The 21,304-nt window shown below is 37.2% G+C and overlaps 3 protein-coding genes across 5 annotated transcripts in view; 1 reads left to right on the top strand and 2 right to left on the bottom strand.

The window, feature by feature from the left end:
- Nucleotides 1-129: 129 nt before the first annotated feature.
- Nucleotides 130-4,526, top strand: six9 (SIX homeobox 9; the record flags this gene model as incomplete). 2 transcript variants are annotated; one of them, XM_084409009.1, is made up of 4 exons in its annotated part: nt 130-262; nt 364-822; nt 1,701-1,864; nt 2,879-4,526. In XM_084409009.1, 3 exons carry the CDS (start codon nt 415-417, stop codon nt 3,012-3,014), a joined length of 708 nt encoding a protein of 235 aa, XP_084265135.1. In that variant the 3' UTR covers nt 3,015-4,526. The 2 variants fall into 2 exon arrangements, with proteins under 2 accessions (XP_084265135.1, XP_084265134.1); XM_084409008.1 differs by lacking the exon at nt 130-262 and having other exon boundaries at nt 415-822; nt 2,876-4,526.
- On the bottom strand, nt 4,096-13,414 carry qpctla (glutaminyl-peptide cyclotransferase-like a). The gene is made up of 8 exons (XM_084409007.1): nt 12,989-13,414; nt 12,456-12,849; nt 10,734-10,880; nt 10,172-10,465; nt 8,803-8,964; nt 6,127-6,226; nt 5,929-6,045; nt 4,096-4,791 (listed from the first exon to the last, which is right to left on the bottom strand). The coding sequence occupies exons 2-8, from the start codon at nt 12,681-12,683 to the stop codon at nt 4,646-4,648; spliced, it is 1,194 nt and encodes a 397-aa protein (XP_084265133.1). The 5' UTR covers nt 12,684-12,849; nt 12,989-13,414; the 3' UTR covers nt 4,096-4,645.
- Nucleotides 13,415-16,769: 3,355 nt separating this feature from the next.
- sipa1l3 (signal-induced proliferation-associated 1 like 3) overlaps nt 16,770-21,304 on the bottom strand; it is a 100,051-nt gene continuing 95,516 nt past the window's right edge. For both annotated transcript variants that reach the window (XM_084408502.1, XM_084408501.1), the window contains 4 exons: nt 21,046-21,195; nt 20,038-20,164; nt 19,795-19,876; nt 16,770-17,404 (listed from right to left, as the gene is read on the bottom strand). In XM_084408502.1, coding sequence (XP_084264628.1) covers nt 17,258-17,404; nt 19,795-19,876; nt 20,038-20,164; nt 21,046-21,195 — 506 coding nt within the window. In that variant the 3' untranslated portion in view covers nt 16,770-17,257. The remainder of the gene's footprint in view (nt 17,405-19,794; nt 19,877-20,037; nt 20,165-21,045; nt 21,196-21,304) is intronic.

Genomic DNA, 21,304 nt, shown 5'->3' on the forward strand with positions numbered 1-21,304 from the left:
GTGTGTGTGTGTATGTTGGTGCCCGTCTGTTTTTTTAACCCCTATGCTCTCCGGTTACCTGCACGTACCAAGTTGTCTGGGCGGGTCTTTGTGGCTGAAGGTAAAACCTGCTAAAACAAAAAATCCGACACACTCATCAGCTGCACTTATTGGCAAACGATAAGTGCTTTTTTTATGTAGTTTTGTTCACACTGGACTACAGAAAGAGCTATTGTGAGAGCTCCTTCACCTGAGAGTTTCTACTCTGCATTCACATCAGAAGGTACTTTGGTTTTGCACACTTCTTCTGCACGTTTCTGTATTCTTGTGAACTTTGCATGTGTGGATGTAATGTAGTGGGACATTTTAAAACTTGTTTTGCAGAACAATTCCTCAGTGTCCCTTGAGAGGTCTTCCACCATCCTTGGTTGGATCATGGCGATGGGCTTCTCCCCAGAGCAGGTGGCATGTGTTTGTGAGGTTCTTCTCCAGAGTGGAAGCATGGATCGCTTGTCCTCTTTCTTATGCTCTTTACCTTCTGTTTCCACTTCGCCCCACGTGTGTGTGTCCGTGGCCCAGAGTCAGGAGAGCGTGCTGAAGGCGAGGGCTGCGGTGGCCTTCCACCACTGCCGTTTCTCTGAGCTGTACGCCCTGTTAGAGGGGAACGCGTTCTCGCCGCGCAGTCACCCTCTCCTCCAACAGCTCTGGCTCCGCGCTCACTACATGGAGGCTGAACTTCAGCGGGGACGGCCTCTGGGAGCCGTGGGGAAGTACCGCATTCGTCGCAAGTTTCCTCTTCCACGTACCATCTGGGATGGAGAGGAGACCAGCTACTGCTTCAAGGTTTTCAAGTCTGTTGGTGTAGTAGCACACTGTTTTAACCCTCTGGTGCTATTGGGTCTTTTTTGACCAAAAAATTTAACGTTTCGTTTTAGTTTTTTGTTTTTTTGCAGAATTTTTTACTTTATCGGAATGTTTCAAAACTTGGGAAAGGTTTTGGCACTGACATGATTCGAAAAGGTTAAATGGTCCTGAAAAAAAGTCACACTTGTATTATTCGCGGACAGCATTGGACATGATTGGGAATTAAATTAATCTAGTGGAAACGTTTGGTACTGCGGAACAAACAAGATCTTACTGAAAGCTAATTTTTTGCGATATCAACCTAAAATTTGGAACACGGCTTGTTTAGATTTATGGCTTTGATTTTTTTTTTTTCAGTTTTAGAGTAAAGCATGTTTTGGAAAATATATATTTCATACAAAATTTTTTATTGAGAAATGGTATTTTTGAGCACTTTTTATTACAATAAATGTATCATTTTATAACTTTATTCAAGCTCACTTTTTTTATTTTTCACTTCAGCGATAATCTGCCAAGTGTCTTCTTTAAAAAGAGACCAACCTTAAGTCGCCAAAGCATTCAAGATTTATGCCAGTTTACTGTTGGACATTTCATTTTCAGGACAATGCTTAAAAAGTTAATAAATGGATTAACTACTGCAGATATAATTTAGTACCACAGAAATATTGAATGAAAAACGTTATCAAATTGGAATATAGTACAATAATTTCTTTGAAGAAAAAACAGATTTTGGACCGACACGCGAACAGCATCAGAAGGTCAAACACAATAGGTGCACGTTTTTTGCTTTAGTCTCAGAATAATCTTGCTTCTGTTTGGGAGATTTGAAGAGGTTTTATTGCACCCTCTGCTCGCAGGAGAAGTCTCGTAGTGTGTTGAGAGAGTGGTACTGCAGAAAGCCTTACCCCTCGCCGAGAGAGAAGCGAGATCTGGCCGCAGTCACTGGACTCACCGCCACACAAGTCAGCAACTGGTTCAAGAACCGGCGACAGCGGGACAGAGCTGCGACCAGCCGACAAGAGTAAGAGAAACTCCCTCACTTTAAACACACGAGGAGCCGCTGCTGACATACTCTTGCTTTCCTATGAGCACTACGAAAAGTTTGGCTTTAGACCAGTGGTTCTCTAGCGGACCTCAAGATGGACTTAAAGGGATAGTTCACCCAAAATTTTTTATTCTGTCATGATTTACTCAACTTCAAGTTGTTCCAAACCTGAATTTCTTTCTTCTGCTGAACACAAATGACGATATTTTGAAGACTATGAGTAACTAGTTTGAAAAAAAAAAGTCAATTGGGTCCCGTCATTTGTTTAGTTACCGACATTCAAAATATATTTTGTGTTCAGCAGAAGAGGAAAATTCATACAGGTTTAGAACAACTTGAGAGTGAGAAAATGGCGACATTATTTTTTATTTTTGGGTGAACTTAAAATAAGACATAACAAGCATTACATTGAGCTAAATAATCTTATTTTAATTCAACCCTTCGACAACAATTTCAGGGTTTCCACTGGATATATGAATTAGCATATTTTAAAAGTAGCCTATGATTTCTAGGTCTGGTAAAGTATCCAATCTTATAACTCTAGTGGCATTTTTATACTTTTTATATATTTTTCTTTACAAAAAACTTTCTCGAAAACTGGAAATTGACTTTTTCAGTTTTCGAGAAAGATTTTTAAAAAGAAAAATATATAAAAAGTATAGAAATACCACTAGAGTTATAAGATTGGATACTTTTCCAGACCTAGAAATCATACTTTTAAAATTAGGCTAATTCATGTTTCCTTTGATTCATGAGGCCTTTGAGTTCAAAAGTTTGAGAACCTCTGCTTTAAATAGATAAAGAGTGTAGAAAGAAAAGCAGAACATGTCCTATTGTTTTTTCTCCATCATCGGCTCCATGCTGCCCTCTGCTGGAAGGGTCACAACCAGAAAAATTCAGCACAGATCTCTAACTCCAATAATGCATTTACATATTCATATTTGGTCTCAGTTTGACATATTTCCGATTGTATATCCTGTGCTCCAGCAGAAGATCCTCAGGAGTGTTCCTGAGCTCTGATGAGGATCTCTCTCCTCCAGGAAGCCCCAGCTCCCTCTTCTCCTGCTCCCAGCAGCTCTCTGCTCCCCCGCCTCCTCTCAGACACCTGGGACCAGCACACTACTGAACCAATGCAGTGGCAAAGTTCTGTCATTTAAAGGTGCTGTAAGTGTGTTTGCACATACACAAATGGTCTGAAATAGGTGTCTTTATAAACCAGAGCTGTCTCTGTTAGCCCGAGACTCTGTAAACTGCAGTCAGGGGAATGTGCGGTCGAGTTCCTGAAGTGAGTTTGGATGACAGTCTGGCAGAAATCACTTACAGCACCTTTAACAAAACAGAGCATCGACTGTCAGCATTTTTTATTTGACTATTTTTGTAACTTTTGAAAACTTGGTAACACTTTATTTTACAGTGTCCTTGTCACACGTTACATGTATTTACTGTAGTAATAACTATAAATGATGCAACTAACCCTAAACCAAACCCTAACCCTATAGTAAGAACATGTAGATTATTATTATTACTCAGTATAATTAAACCGTAACAAGGACACATTAAAATAAAGGGTTACACTTTATTTTAAGGTGTCAGTATTACAGTGTAATTATGCATTTAAGAACTGAGTAATAATAATAATAATAATCTACATGTTCTTACTATAGGGTTTGGTTTAGGGTTAGTTGCATGCAATTATGCATCATTTATAGTTATTACTACAGTAATTACATGTAACATACGTAACAATGACACATTAAAATAAAGTGTTACCAAATAAAGTGTAATTGAAAATGAAAATTCACCCTATCTATTTTCTAAATGGATGTTATTGATCTTATTGTGAAAGATTAATCCGTGCATGTTTTATGTTAAAGAAAAAAACAGTTTGGTCTCGTAATTTTTTATCAAAATGTTAACTCCATCTTCCAGTGAAACAACAGATCTCCTCCAATTCATTTATCCTCATAAACCCGTTCCTTTCGTACAATTGACTGCAAGCTCACATTCAGATCTGCCAACTTTCAATTAAAAACCTAATGGATTGAACCTAAGTATTTTTCTTTTTCTGTAATCCGCTTCAACTCGGATACACAGTACGTTACACTACAGAAAAAAAGATCTGTCGCTACTTCTGTTTCATTGCATATCGATACAGTAACTCAGCACAGGGTTAATCTCAGTGTAACAACAACATTTAAGAGACTCCGTTCCAGTGTTTCCTGAAGTTTATTACAAATCTCCATCAGACTCTTCGTTTGGTCTTTTGGTTGATAATGGTAACAGTTCAAAATGACTAAAGAAAATGTAAAAAAATGTGATCCCTCTATCAGGCCTCATGAAACTCTCCTCACAGGATCTTCATTCTGACATTCTTGTAAAGTGCACTGACACTGGCTTTCCCAAACACAGCTTGAATGTAGTTCATCAGCACATACTGTGCAAATAATGATTGAAAAACGGACATTATTCTCAGTCTTTACCACAAAGGTAATGTCGAACCGTCTCTTTAAGGATGGCATCAGCTGCCGTAACATCAGTGTTTGTCCTATTATGACATATGGCTCTTTTCAGCAGAAAAATACAGGAATATCATCAGCATGTACCATTTAGACTCCAAATAAACACATCATTATGCTGCATGTGTGTGTCTTTGGTCATTCTGATATTATTATCATCATCATTATTAGCTCCTTCATCACAGATTCGACTGTGAACACGTGGTCATGTGAGTAAACGTCTGCTGTGCGATGGTCATGTTTAGAGGCTCAGGTACTCGGCCACAAAGATGGCCAGGATTCTAGTGAGGTTTTCCACCGTGGGCCTGTGCATCCTCTCCTCCACGTCATCCAGTGTGTGCCAGAAAACAGGAAACGGTGTGGGGATCAAGTGCAGCACAGGCACACCTGGTGCAGGGGTACACACAGGACAGGACAGAATTAACTCCTCTGATCCGTTAACTGTGATTATGTGCATCACTTATTATATATGCACTATATTTTGCGCTATATGCACTACATTAGATTTTTAAATGTTTTTGAAAGAAGTCTCACAACAAAAGCTGCATTTATGTGATCAAAACAGGAAAAAAATTCACATTTGCAACAAATATTACAATTTAAAATAACTTTTCTATTTAAATATATTTTAAAATGTAATTCCTGTGTTCAAAGCTGAATTTTCAGCATCATTACTCCAGTCTTCAGTGTCACATGATCCTTCAGAAATCATTCTAATATGCTGATATGATGCTCAAGAAACTGTACTGCCTAATATTTTTGTTAAAACCATTATGGTTTCATGATTCTTTGATGAATAGAAAGAACAGAATTTATTTGAAAATCTTTTGCATTATTATAAATGTCTTTACTGTCACGTTTGATCAATTTAAAGGGGTCATGATTTTTTTTTCTTTTTTTTTTTTTATGTTCCTTGAGGTTCACTTGTAATGTTAATTTGCACACAAAAACAAAACAAATATATATATATATATATATATATATATATATATATATATATATATATATATATATATATATATATATATGCAGAAAAATGATTGTTTTCAACCTCCATTCTGTCCTTCTGTCTGAAATGATCAGTTTTTAAGGCGCGGCTCATTTATTGGACTCTATTGGCTTTTTCCAGTGTAGGAATGTCAGTGGGCGGGGCCTATGGTGTGATGATGTATAACTATTCATCAATTTCTTGCCCTGGAGGCGGTCATATGCAATGCAAATATGTTTGCCCATGTGATGTCACAGATCCCGCAATATCAAACGAGCTGTTTTTGGAGCTTGATTAAATTAATATTTTGTTTATAATGAGGAGGATGTTTTAAGCTCTGAAATTGCAGGGTGTTTTAATGATACAAAGACCTCTTATATGTCAAAAGATCAAGGCAAAATTGATTTCTCATGTCATGACCACTTTAATGCATCCTCGCTGAAATAAAAATATGAATTTCTTAAATAAAAATAAAAGAAATAAAAAAATCTTACTGACCCCAGACCTTTGAACATTAGCGTATATTGTTTCCATACCTCGGTTTAAGAATGGAATGTGGTCATCCTGCACTGGGCCAAGATAAAAATCCTTCCTGAAGTAACTCTGTTCTGATGGATGAGATGTCAACAAGCCCTGTTTGTGGAGTCTCTTCTCTGAAAGGGAACAGAGAGGATTGCTGACTGTAGAGCTCATGTGTCTGTAGGGTAGAAACCCAATCTGGGTTGTTTTTATACCTGCAGCGATGAGTCGGTCAAACCATCTCGCTGTGTTATCAAAGTGATTGACGATCAGTGGTTCTGGGCCACCAAGCAGATCCAGCAGGACTAACAGATCCTGGAAGGAAAATAGAGTTTTAATGTTAAAAACAGCCTATCGACAGGGCATTAATAATATAAAAAAAATACAAACAATCAATTTACCAGGTTTTTTTTTTTTTTTTTTACATTTCCCTCCCTTAACTAGTGAACAATTAGTTAAACTAAAATTAAAATACAACATCTACTGTAAAGTAAAATAAATAATACAATTAACAGGGTTCCCACACCTTGGTTAACTTCAAATTCAAGGACCTTTCAAGAACTTTCCAGGTCCAATATCCTCAAATTCAAGGACTTAATGTGGGGACACATTTCAAGTGAGAGCAAGGTTACATTGTGTTACCTTGTAAGATACATTGTTACAGTTTTTTATGCGTCAAACACAACTATGCAAAAAAACTTTTTTTGGCCATATGACAGAGATCAGATATTCTATTTGTCGTATTTCTGATTTACATAAAACTGAAGAATATTCGGTACATCCTATACTGTATTCTAAAATGATCTGATATTAACTTTTGCATGAAACGTTGGGGTACCATCGTTGTAGTTTGGTGCGAAAGCACTTAACGGGAAACACTTGACGTAACGTAACTAACGTAAATCAAGCAAGCTAGTGCAACCGGTACAGAAAGTGTACTGTTAAATGTATGTATAGTTTATTAGAATTCTCTAATTTACATGCAACTGATATGACTGCCTAAGTGAATTGAGTACCTTTCCCTTTAATTGATGTGATGTCATGAGTCAATATAATTTCCTGTTCTGTCCCCTCCTCTTCCTCTTTGCATTGGTGACGCACTGAGAGGTGAGGTTATTTTGGGCTCCTGATAATCTTTTTAAATCCTAATTTTAATCGTTGCTTTTATGTCTATATTTTCACTCTAATTTATGTATATATAATATTATTTGACCTATCTGTGTGGTTATTTTTGGCATTTCATCCCGTTTAAAGTATATTTTTGCATCTGGGCCTAAAAGTGAAATGAGAGCACATGTGACAAGTGTACATCACATTTGTTTTATAGAGTTAACGAGGGCGACATTCACTAAGAGGCTGATTGCATTTTGTTTGTATATCAGGAAAAAAAGATCGGTGAAACTGCGAATGCTGTCTTGTTCTTCTCATATCAACCAAAACACAACGCAGACAACAGACCAGTTACACTAGTATGCATAGGCCACGAAGTGTTGGCGAAATAACACATTAGCGGACTTGAGGGAATAATATGAAATAATATATAATATTAAATATTCGATTTTTCATTTGTATACTTTGTTTTGTGCTTTTAAGGAGGAGCCAACTGAATCCTGTTGAAACTTAATATTAAAATAAATTATAAACCGATTTAACATTATATATTATTATTCTTAAATAATAGGTTATTTAGTTTGCGCGACAGTATAGAAATGTTTTTGCTGAGAGTGATTTTAAGTGTTTGTGTAGAAGCATCTGGAATTATGTTCTAATTTGTTGTATATGAAAAAATGTATAGCTGATGTATCCAATGTACTGAATGATGTTTTAAAGATATGAGCAGGTCTTTAAATATAAAAAGGGTATTAAAAAGTATTGAATTGGACAATACTCTGAACTAAAAACCTCTCACCCGTTGACATTCTTTACCATTAATCATATATATATATATAGTACCAGTCAAAAGTTTGGAAACATTACTATTTTTAATGTTTTTGAAAGAAGTCTCTTATGCTCATCAAGCCTGAAAAAAAAAACAGTAATATTATGAAATATTATTACAATTAAAAATAATGGTTCTCTTTTTTAATATATTTTAAAATGTAATTTATTTTTGTGATGCAAAGCTGAATTTTCATCAGCAAGTACTCCAGTCTTTGGTGTCTTATGATCCTTCAGAAATCATTCTAATATGATGATTTGATACTCAGTTATTATCAATGATGGAAACAGTTGTGCTGTTTAATATATTTTTTTGGAATACTTTTTTTCAGGATTCATTGATGAGTAAAACGTTAACAGCATTTATTCATAAAAACAGCATTTATTCAAAATAAAAACATTTCTAACAATATAAATCGTTACCATCACCTTTTATCAATTTAACACATTCTTGTTGAATTAAAGTACTAATTTCTTAAAAAATAAATAGTTATTGTTCCCAAACTTTTGAACGGTAGTGTATATTGTTACAAAAGATTTCTATTCTAAATAAATACAGTTCTTTTTAACTTTTTATTCATCAAATAATCCTGAAAAAAGTATCTCAGGTTATAAAAAAAATATTAAGCAGCACAACTGTTTCCAACATTGATCATAAATCAGCATATTAGAATGATTTCTGAAGGATCATAAGACACCAAAGACTGGAGTACTTGCTGATGAAAATTCAGCTTTGCATCACAAAAATAAATTACATTTTAAAGTATATTAAAAAAGAGAACCATTATTTTAAATTGTAATAATGTTTCATAATATTACTGTTTTTTGTTTTGTTTTTTGTTTTTAACTGCAGGCTTGATGAGCATAAGAGACTTCTTTCAGAAACATTAAAAATAGTAATGTTTCCAAACTTTTGACTGGTACTATATATATATATATATAAAAAGCCTCACCACTGCCTGAAGTAGAGTGGTTTTAGCGGCTCCAGAAGGGTGAGGGGAACGAGCCATCAGTTCGGCCAGATGACGAGAACCGTAGAGAGAGTCTGTGTCTGTCCATTCCTCAAAGGCCTCCTCTCCATCAAAAAACACCAACTGCAATGTCAGCGCAGACCTCTGGAGAGAAGAAGAGACAGAGACACACACACGCAGCTTCTCATTCTCTGTCCGACACACACTCTGGGCTAGATTCAGCACAATCTGCTCTGTGATGCAGATCTTTCCTGTTCAAAATGCCAGATGCTTCTTAAGCCCTATTCAGACGGGACTAGTTTTCCCGGAGGACGTGCTTATTTTGTGATTTCAATCCTGTCCAAATGGGCCACGTCCGTGTCTTTTTCACACACAACCTCATACCACAACGGCCCTCGGAGAAATCGAATCCCGTCCGAACGCTTCTCCTTGTGTTTTTTGACCTACCTGAGCTACCGTTTGCGCACCAATCTTCTGCATTCGTTCGTTTCATTTCGATATGTCTAATATCCGACGAAAAAATAATTAATAAATAGAGCCAAATCGTAGAAACTGCCCATTTTCATATTAGTGTCAGGTAAGATACTTGCGTGGGATTATTATAAACAGCCACTAACATTAATGCATGGGAAGTTTATTTAAATAGAGTTTTTATTATAAATGAAAATGAAATCAATAAATAATTAATTAAAAGACAAATATGTGACCCTGGACCACAAAAATTGCTGGCAATAGCAAAAAATACATTGTATGGGTAAAAATTATCGATTTTTCTTTTATGCCAAAAATCATGAGGGTATTAAGTAAAGATCATGTTCCATGAAGATATTTTGTAAATTTCCAAACGTAAATATTTAAAACATTTAGTTTTGTGAGTGAATGCAGCACAATCGCAAACATAAATGGACAACTTTAAAGGCGAATTTTTCAATGTTTCGATTTTTTTGCACCCTCAGATTCCAAGTGTTCAAATAGTTGCATCTCAGACAAATATTGTCCTATCCTAACAAACCACACATCAATGGAAAGCTTATTTATTCAACTTTCAGATGATGTATAAATCTCAATTTCCAAAAAATTGACCCTTGTGACTGGTTTTGCGATCCAGGGTCACATATGTCCTACATATATGCACGCAAGCCCAGCACATGACCTTCTGTAACACCCACATCTAGAAAACGCGCCTCTGTAATACACACAGAGATGTTAGTCCCATCGGAATCGGTACATTCATTCACAGACATCGGGCGATAAGAACTGTAGCTCAAACGCCGTTTAGAAAATGAGTCCTGTCCGGAAAGGGCTTTAGAAGATATCTAGAAGAACTCTTTTCCTCATGATTGCGATCTACCTGCTGTTTGAGGGCTTTAAGCTGTGTGTCCAGAGACGCGGCCAGCTCCAAGATCATGGCACAGGGAACGGCTGAATCACTGGCTCCCACAAACACCCGCCTGGGGTTTTTAGGGTCAGTGGGAAAGATCTTGGAGTCGTGGTGGCACGCCAGGATCAGCCTGCGAGGAGCCGAGGGGTCCAGCACTGCTAGCACATTGGTGAAGGTCACGTCACCCTTCGGGGTGGATGAAACGAAGGAGTTCTCCTCCAGCGTCCATCCGGCCGACAGTGAACCCAGCTGGGACAAGATATGCTGGACAAGAGGCGAGAGAACTTTAGTAATCTGCACTGCACGCTTATCAGCAGAAGAGAGCAATGATGTTAGTTACTGGCTACAAATAAGAAATACAACCAACAGGAAACAACATACAGTGGATCAAAACCTTTCATCAAAGTTATACATGGATTTTGAACCATGCGTTCTTGTCTCAGGACAACTTTGATGATCCACTTCGAATGTTGACTACTGTATATTGTCAATTGTGGCCCAGAAATGTGTGTTGTCCCGGCTGTGGCATTACCTGTCGTATGGTCTGACTTCCCGCAGTCCCGGGCACTCGCTGAATCAGGAGGGGCCGCAGGTGAGTCTCCCAGAGCCGATGCCCGTCCACCTGTGCTGCAAACTTCTTTATCTGTGCCACTGAGTGTTTGCTTGGCTTATGGGAAAGCTGCAGAGAGAATAAGGTAGAGGTAGACATATGACTATTCATCTTGGCTTACAAGGATGTCCAATCACCTTCCTGTAGAATTTACATCCAATCCTGGTTAAACGAATCTGAACCAGTTAGAAACTTTAAGGCAGGTGTGTGTGTGTGTTGAAGCAGGTTAAAAACTAAAGTAGGCTGGGCTGTGATTTGAATGACAAAATAAGCACAAAATAAGTACATACGATAACTACACATGCAATATCTGATGGAATATGATGCACAATTAGCTTATTTCATGGTACTTTTGGAGCAATGTAGTGTCAATACCCAGTCACTTTACCTGATATGGAAAATAGCAGTGTGAACACTAACTGAATCATACAGTGGCAATCAAAAGTTTGGAAACTTTACTATTTTTAATGTTTAAAAGTCTCTTATGCTCATCAAGCCTGTATTTATTTAAAAAAAAAAGAGAAAAAAAAGAATATTCTGAAATATTACAATTTAAAATAATGTTTTTCTAGTTTAATATACTTTATTCCTGTGATCAAAGCTGAATTTTCAGCATCATTACTCCAGTCTTCAGTGTCACATGATCCTTCAGAAATCATTCTAATTGGCTGATTTATTATCAGTGTTGGAAACAGTTGTGCTGCTTAATAACAATTTTGTAACAATATATACTACCGTTTAAATGTTTTGGGTCAGTACTTTTTTCCTTTCTTTTTTGAAAGAAATTAATACTTTTATTCAGCAAGGATGTGTTAAATTGATTAAAAGTGATAGTTAAGATTCATATTGTTAGAAAAGATTTCTATTTAGAAAATACTTTTTTTTTTTTTACAATATTAGGCAGCACAAATGTTTCAAACATTGATAATAAATCATATTAGAATGATTTCTGAAGGATGGTGTGACACTGAGGACTGGAGTAACTACGGCTGATGAAAATTCAGCTTTGCATCACAAAAATAAATGATATTTTAAAGTAAATTAAAATTGAAAACCATTATTTTAAATTGTAATAATATTTCACAATATTATACATGTTTCTGTATTTTTGATTAAATAAATGCAGGCTTGATAAGCATAAGAAACTTCTTTCAAAAACATTAAACAGTAATGTTTCCAAACTTTTGACCGGTACTAATTTTAGTTTTCCTTAATATTTGCTTTTATTTTAATTTTTTAGAAACATTTATCACTTGTATTTCAGATACTGTGTGTATCATATTCGTGTTTGGCATACATCTCAGAATAGCATTTATCAGAAATACGAACATAAAAGATAACATAATAAAAATAACAACAAAGCATATCAATGAACACAGGGAGTGACCTTTCTGTAACGTTACATCATAAGCAATGTAGTTTACGTTTTTTATTTAATATTTATATTGTGTTATTTAAGGTTTACTTCTATTATTTTTTCATAGTTTTAGTTAACCATGAGGGTGCAATTACATAACTCAGGAGCAAACAATGACAGGGTCATCTTCGGGTCTACATCCCTTGGCTCAAAGTATGATTGTGTGTTAGATAAATCTACGCAACATGTCGTTAAAATGCATTGCCTTCAGCTCGATGTGAACTCACCCTGTCCCTGATGAGGTCTGCAGGGTGGTGGTGTGTTGCGCTGCTGGTACTGGACTCCGCAGAGAAATACAGCACCAGAATCACGGACAGCGAGAGCGCGCCGCAGAGACACAGCAGCAGCACGCGCACGCGCACACGCAAGCGCGCCGCTCTCAGCGGATCGCATCCGGCCAGCGCGAGCCCGTTACTGGCGTGCAAAGCTTTGGACCTTCGACTGGTTCTTGACATTTTGACGTGGCTTTGAGTGCTGACTCCCAGTTAAAGGTGCTGGGACAGACGTGTCCCTCCAGCTGCGGCACTGGCCACTCGCCAAACGACACGTCAGCACTTTAAACTCGTCAACTTTGTCCGTTAAACGCTATTGTCACCGTGCAGCGCTGTATAAAACACTGACCTATATGACATTTTAGAGCGTAACATTGAGGTGTGTCAGGTCTTTTTGATTTGCCTCGTAAACAAGAACCAGAGAATATCTTCACTCTACTAACATTACTTATCCGTTTAAAACGTCACATGACATAAAGCGATTTTACCTTGAAAATGAACTTAGATATTGTCAGGAACTTCCTTAATAGCTCCGCACCCCCAAAGAGCACAAACACGTAAAGTACATCCTTCCGTCTGGAGTCAGTATAAGTTGTGTCTATTAATAATGCAGTCACTGACTGAAGTCTCTCTGTGAACACTTGACTTCAGTCACTCTGCTCTAGAAAGTCAGTCACCGCCTACATCCATCATTTAGGAACTGAAGTCGCTAACGTTGTACGTTAACGTTAGAAATCTTATGCATGGCGAACTAACTAACAATATACGTCTTTTCCTTTTCTGCTTCTTTTATTCAGGCTTCTGATGGGTGTACAGTGTCCTGCAGCTTCTGTTAACTGCACTTCCGCCATGGTGATGTTATCTGGCTGAGGTATCGCGTCATCTTAAAGGTACAGGCCACAAACAACACCCACAAACACCACCCACTTTACCACATTTTACGAGATGCTCACTGCAGAACACGACATCCAGGGGGAGGAGTTAAATCCAGATCCACCTTACTCCTCCCACCTTACGTATACCTAAACCTACCCATCTCCACCCCCTGATCCCTAAACCCACCCCTAAACCTACCAATCTCCACCCCTTAGATCTGGATCCAACTCCGCCCCCTGGATCTCGTGCACTGCAGTGAGGTGCTACTGGATTTGACCTTTTCTTAAAGGTACAGGCCACAAATACCACCCACTTTACCACATTTGACAGTACTCCGTTTTCCCACGGTGCAGCAGGACGTTTGCATACTTTATCACAGCTGAAGTGAAATAATGCAATATTTGTAAAATACACAGACGTTTTAGTTTAATAGTTTATGTACTGCTGTTTGTACAAGAAAAGATCAACATAAGCCTATACTTTTTAAATACCAATGTAGTGGGGTATACGTTTTTTTTATCAGTTTTATTTTGATAAATATGACACAATAGGCTATAACATCACGACTACATGAAAAGAGACTGTTTTTACTGTTATAAAAAAGTGATTTGTGAGCATTAGTGGAACTGAAGGTGTGAGAATAAACCTCTATGGAATAAACTCGAAACACACGTGATCGTTGCCATTAGGTGAATCCGGCCAATCGTGGAACAGCTGTGTCGTCATGAGCTCGTGCAGCCGCTCTGTTTAAATTTATTTTAATTTAAGTAATGCCCTTTTTCATATTTCTAACTAGGAATGATTAGGCCAAGTTTCTGAATATTGAAATAGGTGCCATTGTTAAGGCTTTGGGTTCCTGGAGATGTTTTTGCAGCTTAGTTGCAACAGATACAGTTTTTAGACAGTCTTTAGACAGTTTTCAGATTCCTCACAGTTTGACCCCTTCAAGGATTCACAGACTTAACAACAATAAATCATGTCAATCACTAACAAGCGTTTCTCTATAAAATATTGGTCAAAAACAAAACAAAAAAAAAGTTAAGACTGGTATCATTATGAAATATTTTAATATATTTTTTATAAAATAATGAAAACATAATTTACACTTATTAAATGTACACTCATTGATACAACATCCCTAAAAGAAACTGAAAGACTGATCAGTTATCAATAGTTAAATCAAGGCATCGGAGCCGCTGTTTCATGCATGAAGCTAATGGAAACAGAGACAAAAGATGAATTACAATAAAGTTTAAAAATAAGAAACAAAAAAGGATAAAATCAGCTTTTTACAAAAGATCATGAATCAAACAAAATATAAAGGAAAAACTAAAAAAATACATAAACTCAGTACCCTCCAATAATGTTACCAAATCTGTAATCTTGTAATTTTCACCTGGAATTTGTCGTTCCGTATTTATAAAAAGAACAAACCAAAAAAAAAAAAAAAAAGAATCAAAATAAATAGTCAAAATATTACACATAAAAATAAACCTTCAAATATTACAGCTGGACTATATATTTTGCCATGATTTAAGAATGCGCAACACAGATGCACATAGATGTTTTCACAAGTATATTACTCATATTTACCCTTAAAAACAAACTCAGTTAAAACACCTCCACCCGACTATCAAACAAGCATACAAACAGAAATCATAAGACAATCCATGGTGTAGATATGACACCCATTTAACCGAGTGAGACACCAAGAGTCTGAGAAACCTCCCACTTCATTGACAGAAAAAACACAGCGGGTGAATTTCTTGTAGTCACAGCAATGAGATGAGAAAAACTGATCTAAAAGAGGGGGTGAACGAGCTTATCATAATATGATAATATATGTCCAGGGTGACGATGTGTAACTAAAAGCCTCCAACATGTACACAGACTTTCATTTAAAGGGGAAATTCTGCCATTATTTACTCGCCCTCGTGTTGTTTCAAACCCATTGACTTGCTTTAGATGGACAAGCAAATACAATGGAAGTCGATGGGAACCCAGTTCTTCAAATGATATATTCCACAGAAGAAAGAAAGTCACACAGGTTTGGAACGACATGACAGTGAGAAAAAGATGACGTAATTTTCATTCTTGTCCCTTTAAATGTATTTTTAATCCTCATAATAGTGGGGAGAACATGTAACGCTAGCTATCAGCAGTTTAAAGCTTTGTATAAAATCACTGTATGTACAATTACACTACTAAACAGCTGCAATGAATGAAGTCAGGGCTTATTTGTATCTCTCACCCCATAAATAAAAACCTTTGTGTTTTACAGTGCTAGTTACTGTCATAGGGATGTACATAGTTGTTTGTTGTGTGTCTGAGCAGAGCAGAGACATCATATTTTCACTTGATTACTAATGCAATAAAGTCGACTTGACTGTTTGCAGTGCTTTTGCTCTGATGTGAATAAATAGGTCAGAGGAATAGAGATCAGGTCATCGAGAGGGCAGCTTACGGGTCCTGAGAGAGGAGGAGATATTTTTCCAGTCGCATCAGGGTTAAAGGGATGGAGAGAGCTGATATGGGTCGTAAATTACAACACATCACTGGTCACAGATGACCAACTTTTAAGGCAGACATGTACAGAGTAACATGGGGTACATGTTAAACCATATTCGATCCAGCCTGACTGTCATTCCAGTTAGGATTCTCCAGAGCTCATAACCAACTGCAGTCCGAGTACGGCGCGGATCGTCTTGTAAACACGATGATCTGTCTAGAAGTTGAAAACAGCCATCTATTGCCAACAGTCGTTTCACCTGATAAACCTGAACTAAATACAAATAGAAAAATAGAGTCTGTGTGGAACACGGCCGACTAGGGTTTCTTAAAGAGTCGGCTTTGCATATACATATACAGTGTCGGAATCTTGACAGAACAGCCCAAGTTTACACACAGTGCTATGCCAAAACTATACATAAAAGAGCAAGTGGCGTTTCCTGTCACATGACACTGTCACTTAAAGACTGACCGATGCCCATGCACAGAGGAAACGATCAAAGACTTGGGTGGAACATCACAGTTTTAGTAGCGGTTGCTTTTCCGTTAGAAAGTGGTGATTCTCCGTCTACAGAGCTGTTATTGCAGAGGGCTTTCAGTCACTATATGAAGTCTGCGTTGAAGATTTATGGATGATAAATCGGCTGAGATGAGGATGGTTTGTACAATCGCCCCCTCTCCGTTGAATATAAATATGAATACGACAGCGTCTAAATGTACCTTGCACGTGAGATTATGTGGTTTGTAATTATACTTTTTCCCCCAGAGCACTGTACCTCTTTCTCACACTTACAGTACCGTGATTTCTCTCGACATGCTGGAAAAAAAGGATCTCTCGCGTGGCTCAAGTGTTTATTTTCTGATTTGTTTATTTTCATTTTTTTTGGCTGTTGAGCTGACTGTGCAGTTAATAGGCCTCTCAGTTTCACTGGCTCAAGCTTATAGTGTCGACTCGTCGAGTACAAAAATAAATCTACAATGAGAAAATAGTTCCGAAAGTAGTTCGATCAGATAAAGAGCTCGCTTGTTTCAAGGTAGGACTCGTGTGTGTGTGTGTGTGTGTGTGTTTGTTTAAAAATATACGTTTGTACTTCTGTACCGGCTTTAATTTAAAGCTTTAAAGTCTCAAGTCATCAGGCAGACCCGCGTAAACTCTCGGTTTCCCTCCGTCACACTTTCATAAAGCTCACAGGTTTGTGTGTGGTGAGGACGAGCTGGCAGATTTGCCTTATATGAGGGCGAGCGGGACAGTGGATGAACTGGGCGATAAGAGACTTTGAATTAAATTAGCTAAACATGCCATATTAGGCACAGTACAGGTACGTGTCGTGAAGATCCCCTCTCATCTTCTCTTCTCAAATGAAAGGAAGCACTCATTTCCTCTCAGGCATGGTGGAGGATAAGAGTTTACTGAACTTGCGGAGCTGTTCACTGGCTGAGTGTGATTCCTCCTGCAGACGCTGGTTGTTGTGCCTCAGATTAGCCATCTCTGCTAACAACACGGCCTTGTCCTGTTTCTCCTGAGAGGGAGGGGAAGGAAGGAACAGACAAGGGAAAAGGAGGAGAGAAACAGAAGCATGATTAGAGGATGTCATCAAAAACGGCCAAGTTACTATATTTTTTCAGCGCGGGTTTATTTTCTTTCATTTTGAACATTTATTGTTTATTTTAACTTTTACAATTAAAGGGGTCATGAATTGAGAAATAAATTTTGACAGGTCATTATACTATAAAAACATCCTGTAAGTTTCAGAACTTAAAAGTTCCTCATTTGTCCAAAAACTGACGTAATCGTGCGACGAAAGACCGCCTCTGCAGAATCAGATCAACGCCCACTTCTACATCATCACATCTTTGGCCCCGCCCACTGGCACGTTATTGAGGCGATACAGGATCACTGGACTAGAAATAAATTGCCTCCCAAAGGATCCAAATGTTAGGAAAGTGCTTATTTATTTTCAACTATGTGAATGTCTCAGAGCATTTTTAGTTTGTTCGGAACATCTCACTCTGGATTCTTTGGTAAATCAGTTGCAATTTCGGCGAAGGCTTTGCAAACAGAATTTTATTACAAAATATGAACCCAATAGTAATGCCACAATATGTAAGTAACCGTGTTAATTCTTAAGCCTGATCTGCGATCAGTGATTTCTGATATGTAATGATTCACATATACAGTCAGACGTTCGTCTTTTACGGCTGTTTATGCGTCAGTAAATCAAGCCAGTGACTAAACAGTCAACTTTACATTGTTTCTCTTACTAGCATGAAAATAATCTGTTATTTAAATTATGATTCAATTATAAACAGAAAGCGGAAAAAAAAGAACGCCTTTATAATCGCTGGAGCTGCCAATCAAACAGCCAATCAATGACGCTGTCTACACTGCACAATGAATCTCTTATTCACGTCGTGTTCTGTTCGCACTGTTAGTTATGATGAGAGCATTCGTGAGAGTGCAAGAAATCGAGTTGCGATGGCGAGTCTTCATGCTCATCGCTGCAACCTTTCATTAAACGGGAGTAAATCTCTATTTAATTCTGTAATCGTCGATTTCACGATTAGTTCATCTCGACAGCTGTAATAGTAGAAACGTAGTAAAAGATTTCGAGAGAGTTTCACATGAAATACTTGCAAGATTTTAGCCAATCACAGCAGTGGGCGTTTACACGTCTCACAGCAGCAGACACGCCCCTTCCAACGGAGCGCTCAAATCAGAGGGCTAAAATCAGGGTAGAAAATGGACTTTTATTTCTAAATATGACCATTTTTAATGTAAAAAATCATACTAACATTATAAGTGCACCTCAGGAAACGTAATGCAGTTCATGACCCCTTTACCTGTCCAGGGTGAAGTACGGATGTGCACAGCTAGTCGAGTACTTTTTCTGCACCAACTATACCACAAGTAAAACTACACAAATGGATTTTATTTGCATCATGTACTGAATCCTTCACCTAAATCTCAGCTTCAAGAGTGAATGTGTGATGTTGTGTTAAGAGATCCAAGTGCGCTACTATTTTTATTCTTTATAGTGCTGCAGGAATGAGTCTTAAAACTCGGAAACTAGTAAGCAATTCTACTTCTGATTCCATCGCCCTGAAGTCAACAGGTTTTTTTAATGTATTCTTGGTTAAATGCCTGAAATAGGGTCTGTGGTTCACACAAGCTCAAGATATTTTCATGTTTTTTTTCTACAACATAAAATACATCAGCAAAACCCCAGTGCAATCCTGAACGTTTTTACGTGTCTTTAAAAAGGCGGTTGCTAAGAAGTGGCTAAATGGGACTACAGAGGTTGTCTGGGACATTAAACATCATCATGATGAAACGGGAAACTCCACTGACTAATCCGCTTTCACAGAGTCATTGTGTTTATACTCGCACTCTTGCAAACTATTCACACTTAAACTTTCCAACTTGTAGGTGTCTGAACTAGGTTTTTACTTCTGGCCTGTTGTATTTAGGCTTCAAAATGTATAAAAGTTGAATTCATTTGTGAAGATGATGAGCAAAACATGTAAGAATCAAAAACCTTTCTTGGTTACAGAGCTTATTTCATGCAATAATCCAAAAGCCAATGGAAAAATACATCATCCCTGCAGCGCTCTATAGATATGCTAATATATCCGCTTTTATGATGGAAACTTGGTTACTTATCAGGGGTGCGTTTCCCAAAAGCATCGTTAGCCAACTATGGTCGTTGAACTCTGTTGGTAACAGATTGGTTTGTGAATAAAATGTAATTTTATATAATTTGTCATTCTTTAATTTCAACTCAAAATAAAATTTTCAAATAATCAAATACATTTTTTTTTGTGTGTGTGTGTGTGTGTGTTCCTCAACTACAAAATAACTCAAAATACCAATCCCTATTGAACCTGTCCTGATCCCTCCGATGTAACTCACTTTTTCCAGATCAGTATTCAGCTGTTTCAGCATGACTTCCAGATGATACAGACGCCCAGACAGGTCATTAGGAGCCTCTTCACTATAACACACGAATTAAAAACAAGTTAAAACAAGTATCCTAGCATTTGAATACCTATCCAAAACTTTATGGAGAATTGCAGAGACAATGTTGTCCCCTTGGTATAAATACAACCCCTGAACTGAATCCACTCAGAGGAAGAGCAAGTATAGATACAGTACCTGCTGAAAGTAGGAGTGGTGCGGGGAGTCTGTGGCGTGTGGAAAGGCACCGGACTGATGATGGGTCTCAGCTCATTGCTGCCCGTGTGAGACTCAGACAATGAGAACAAAGAAACAGCTCTTTGCACTGTAAAAAAAAAACAAACATGCGGTCATAATTAATCATCAAGATCACCAGTGTGATGAATGACTCTTTAAACATTTCATACTACATGGGAATGTTGCAGACACAAAAACTCAAAGGTAAAGTCTGTAAACCACACAGAGTACTCGATCTTTGTGGATTCATCCTACAAATGGCATCACCTTTATATGGAAGTCCATTTCCACCACATAAGAAAAAAAAATGCTTTGGTAATTCATAATTATTATTAAGATTAAATTATGAAAAAAAAAAAATGAAGAAAAAATTCAATAAGTAGTCATAATTATGAGAAAGAAGTCAAATATATGAGTCATAATTATGAGATAAAAAACTAAATTACAAGTTATAACAGATGAAATTATGAAATAAGTCATAATTAAGAGTCATAATTATGAGATAAAAAAGTCAAAATTATGAGTCATTTTATAATGAGATTTTTCAAAATTAATCAAAATTATGAGACTACATATCTAAATTACAACAAAGTTGAAATTATGAAATAAGTCAATTAGGAGAAAAAAAGTCAAAATGATGACAGTCATAATTATGAGAAACTAAATTACGACAGTTGAAATTCTGAAATAATAAGATATAATTATGAGATAGGAAAAAAATTTTATTATGAAATAAGTCATCAATTATTAGATAAAAAGTCAAAATTATGACAGTCATTATGAAATAAAAAGTAAAAAATGACAAAAAGCCAAAATTAAATATCTTATCTCATAATTTAGATAATTAAAAAAAAAAAAGATAATAATTATGACCTTTTTACCAAAGCATGATTTGTTTTCTTATGTGGTGGAAATTGGCTTCCATACCTTCAAGTATCTTAGTTTGACGTAGAAACTGTGGCCTCATACCTTCATAAGCTTTGGCTGCATTGACGAGGCTGGACCACTCCAGTCCACAGGCAGTGTCAGGAAGAGGCATGAGTCCAGGGTCCAGTCTTCTGAGAGGAGGAACCTTATCCCTCACCTCAGTCAATGACAACTCTGATGCAGACAACGGTACTGGAGGAACAACAAATGGACAGTTTATTCCAACGCTATTAGCAGATAACAGTAAAGCATGCCAACTGACTATAGGTGCATCCCAATTCACGAACTTATGCGCTATTCT

The sequence above is a fragment of the Rutilus rutilus genome (assembly GCF_951802725.1).
Source record: "Rutilus rutilus genome assembly, chromosome: 5".
Lineage (NCBI taxonomy): Eukaryota > Metazoa > Chordata > Actinopteri > Cypriniformes > Leuciscidae > Rutilus > Rutilus rutilus.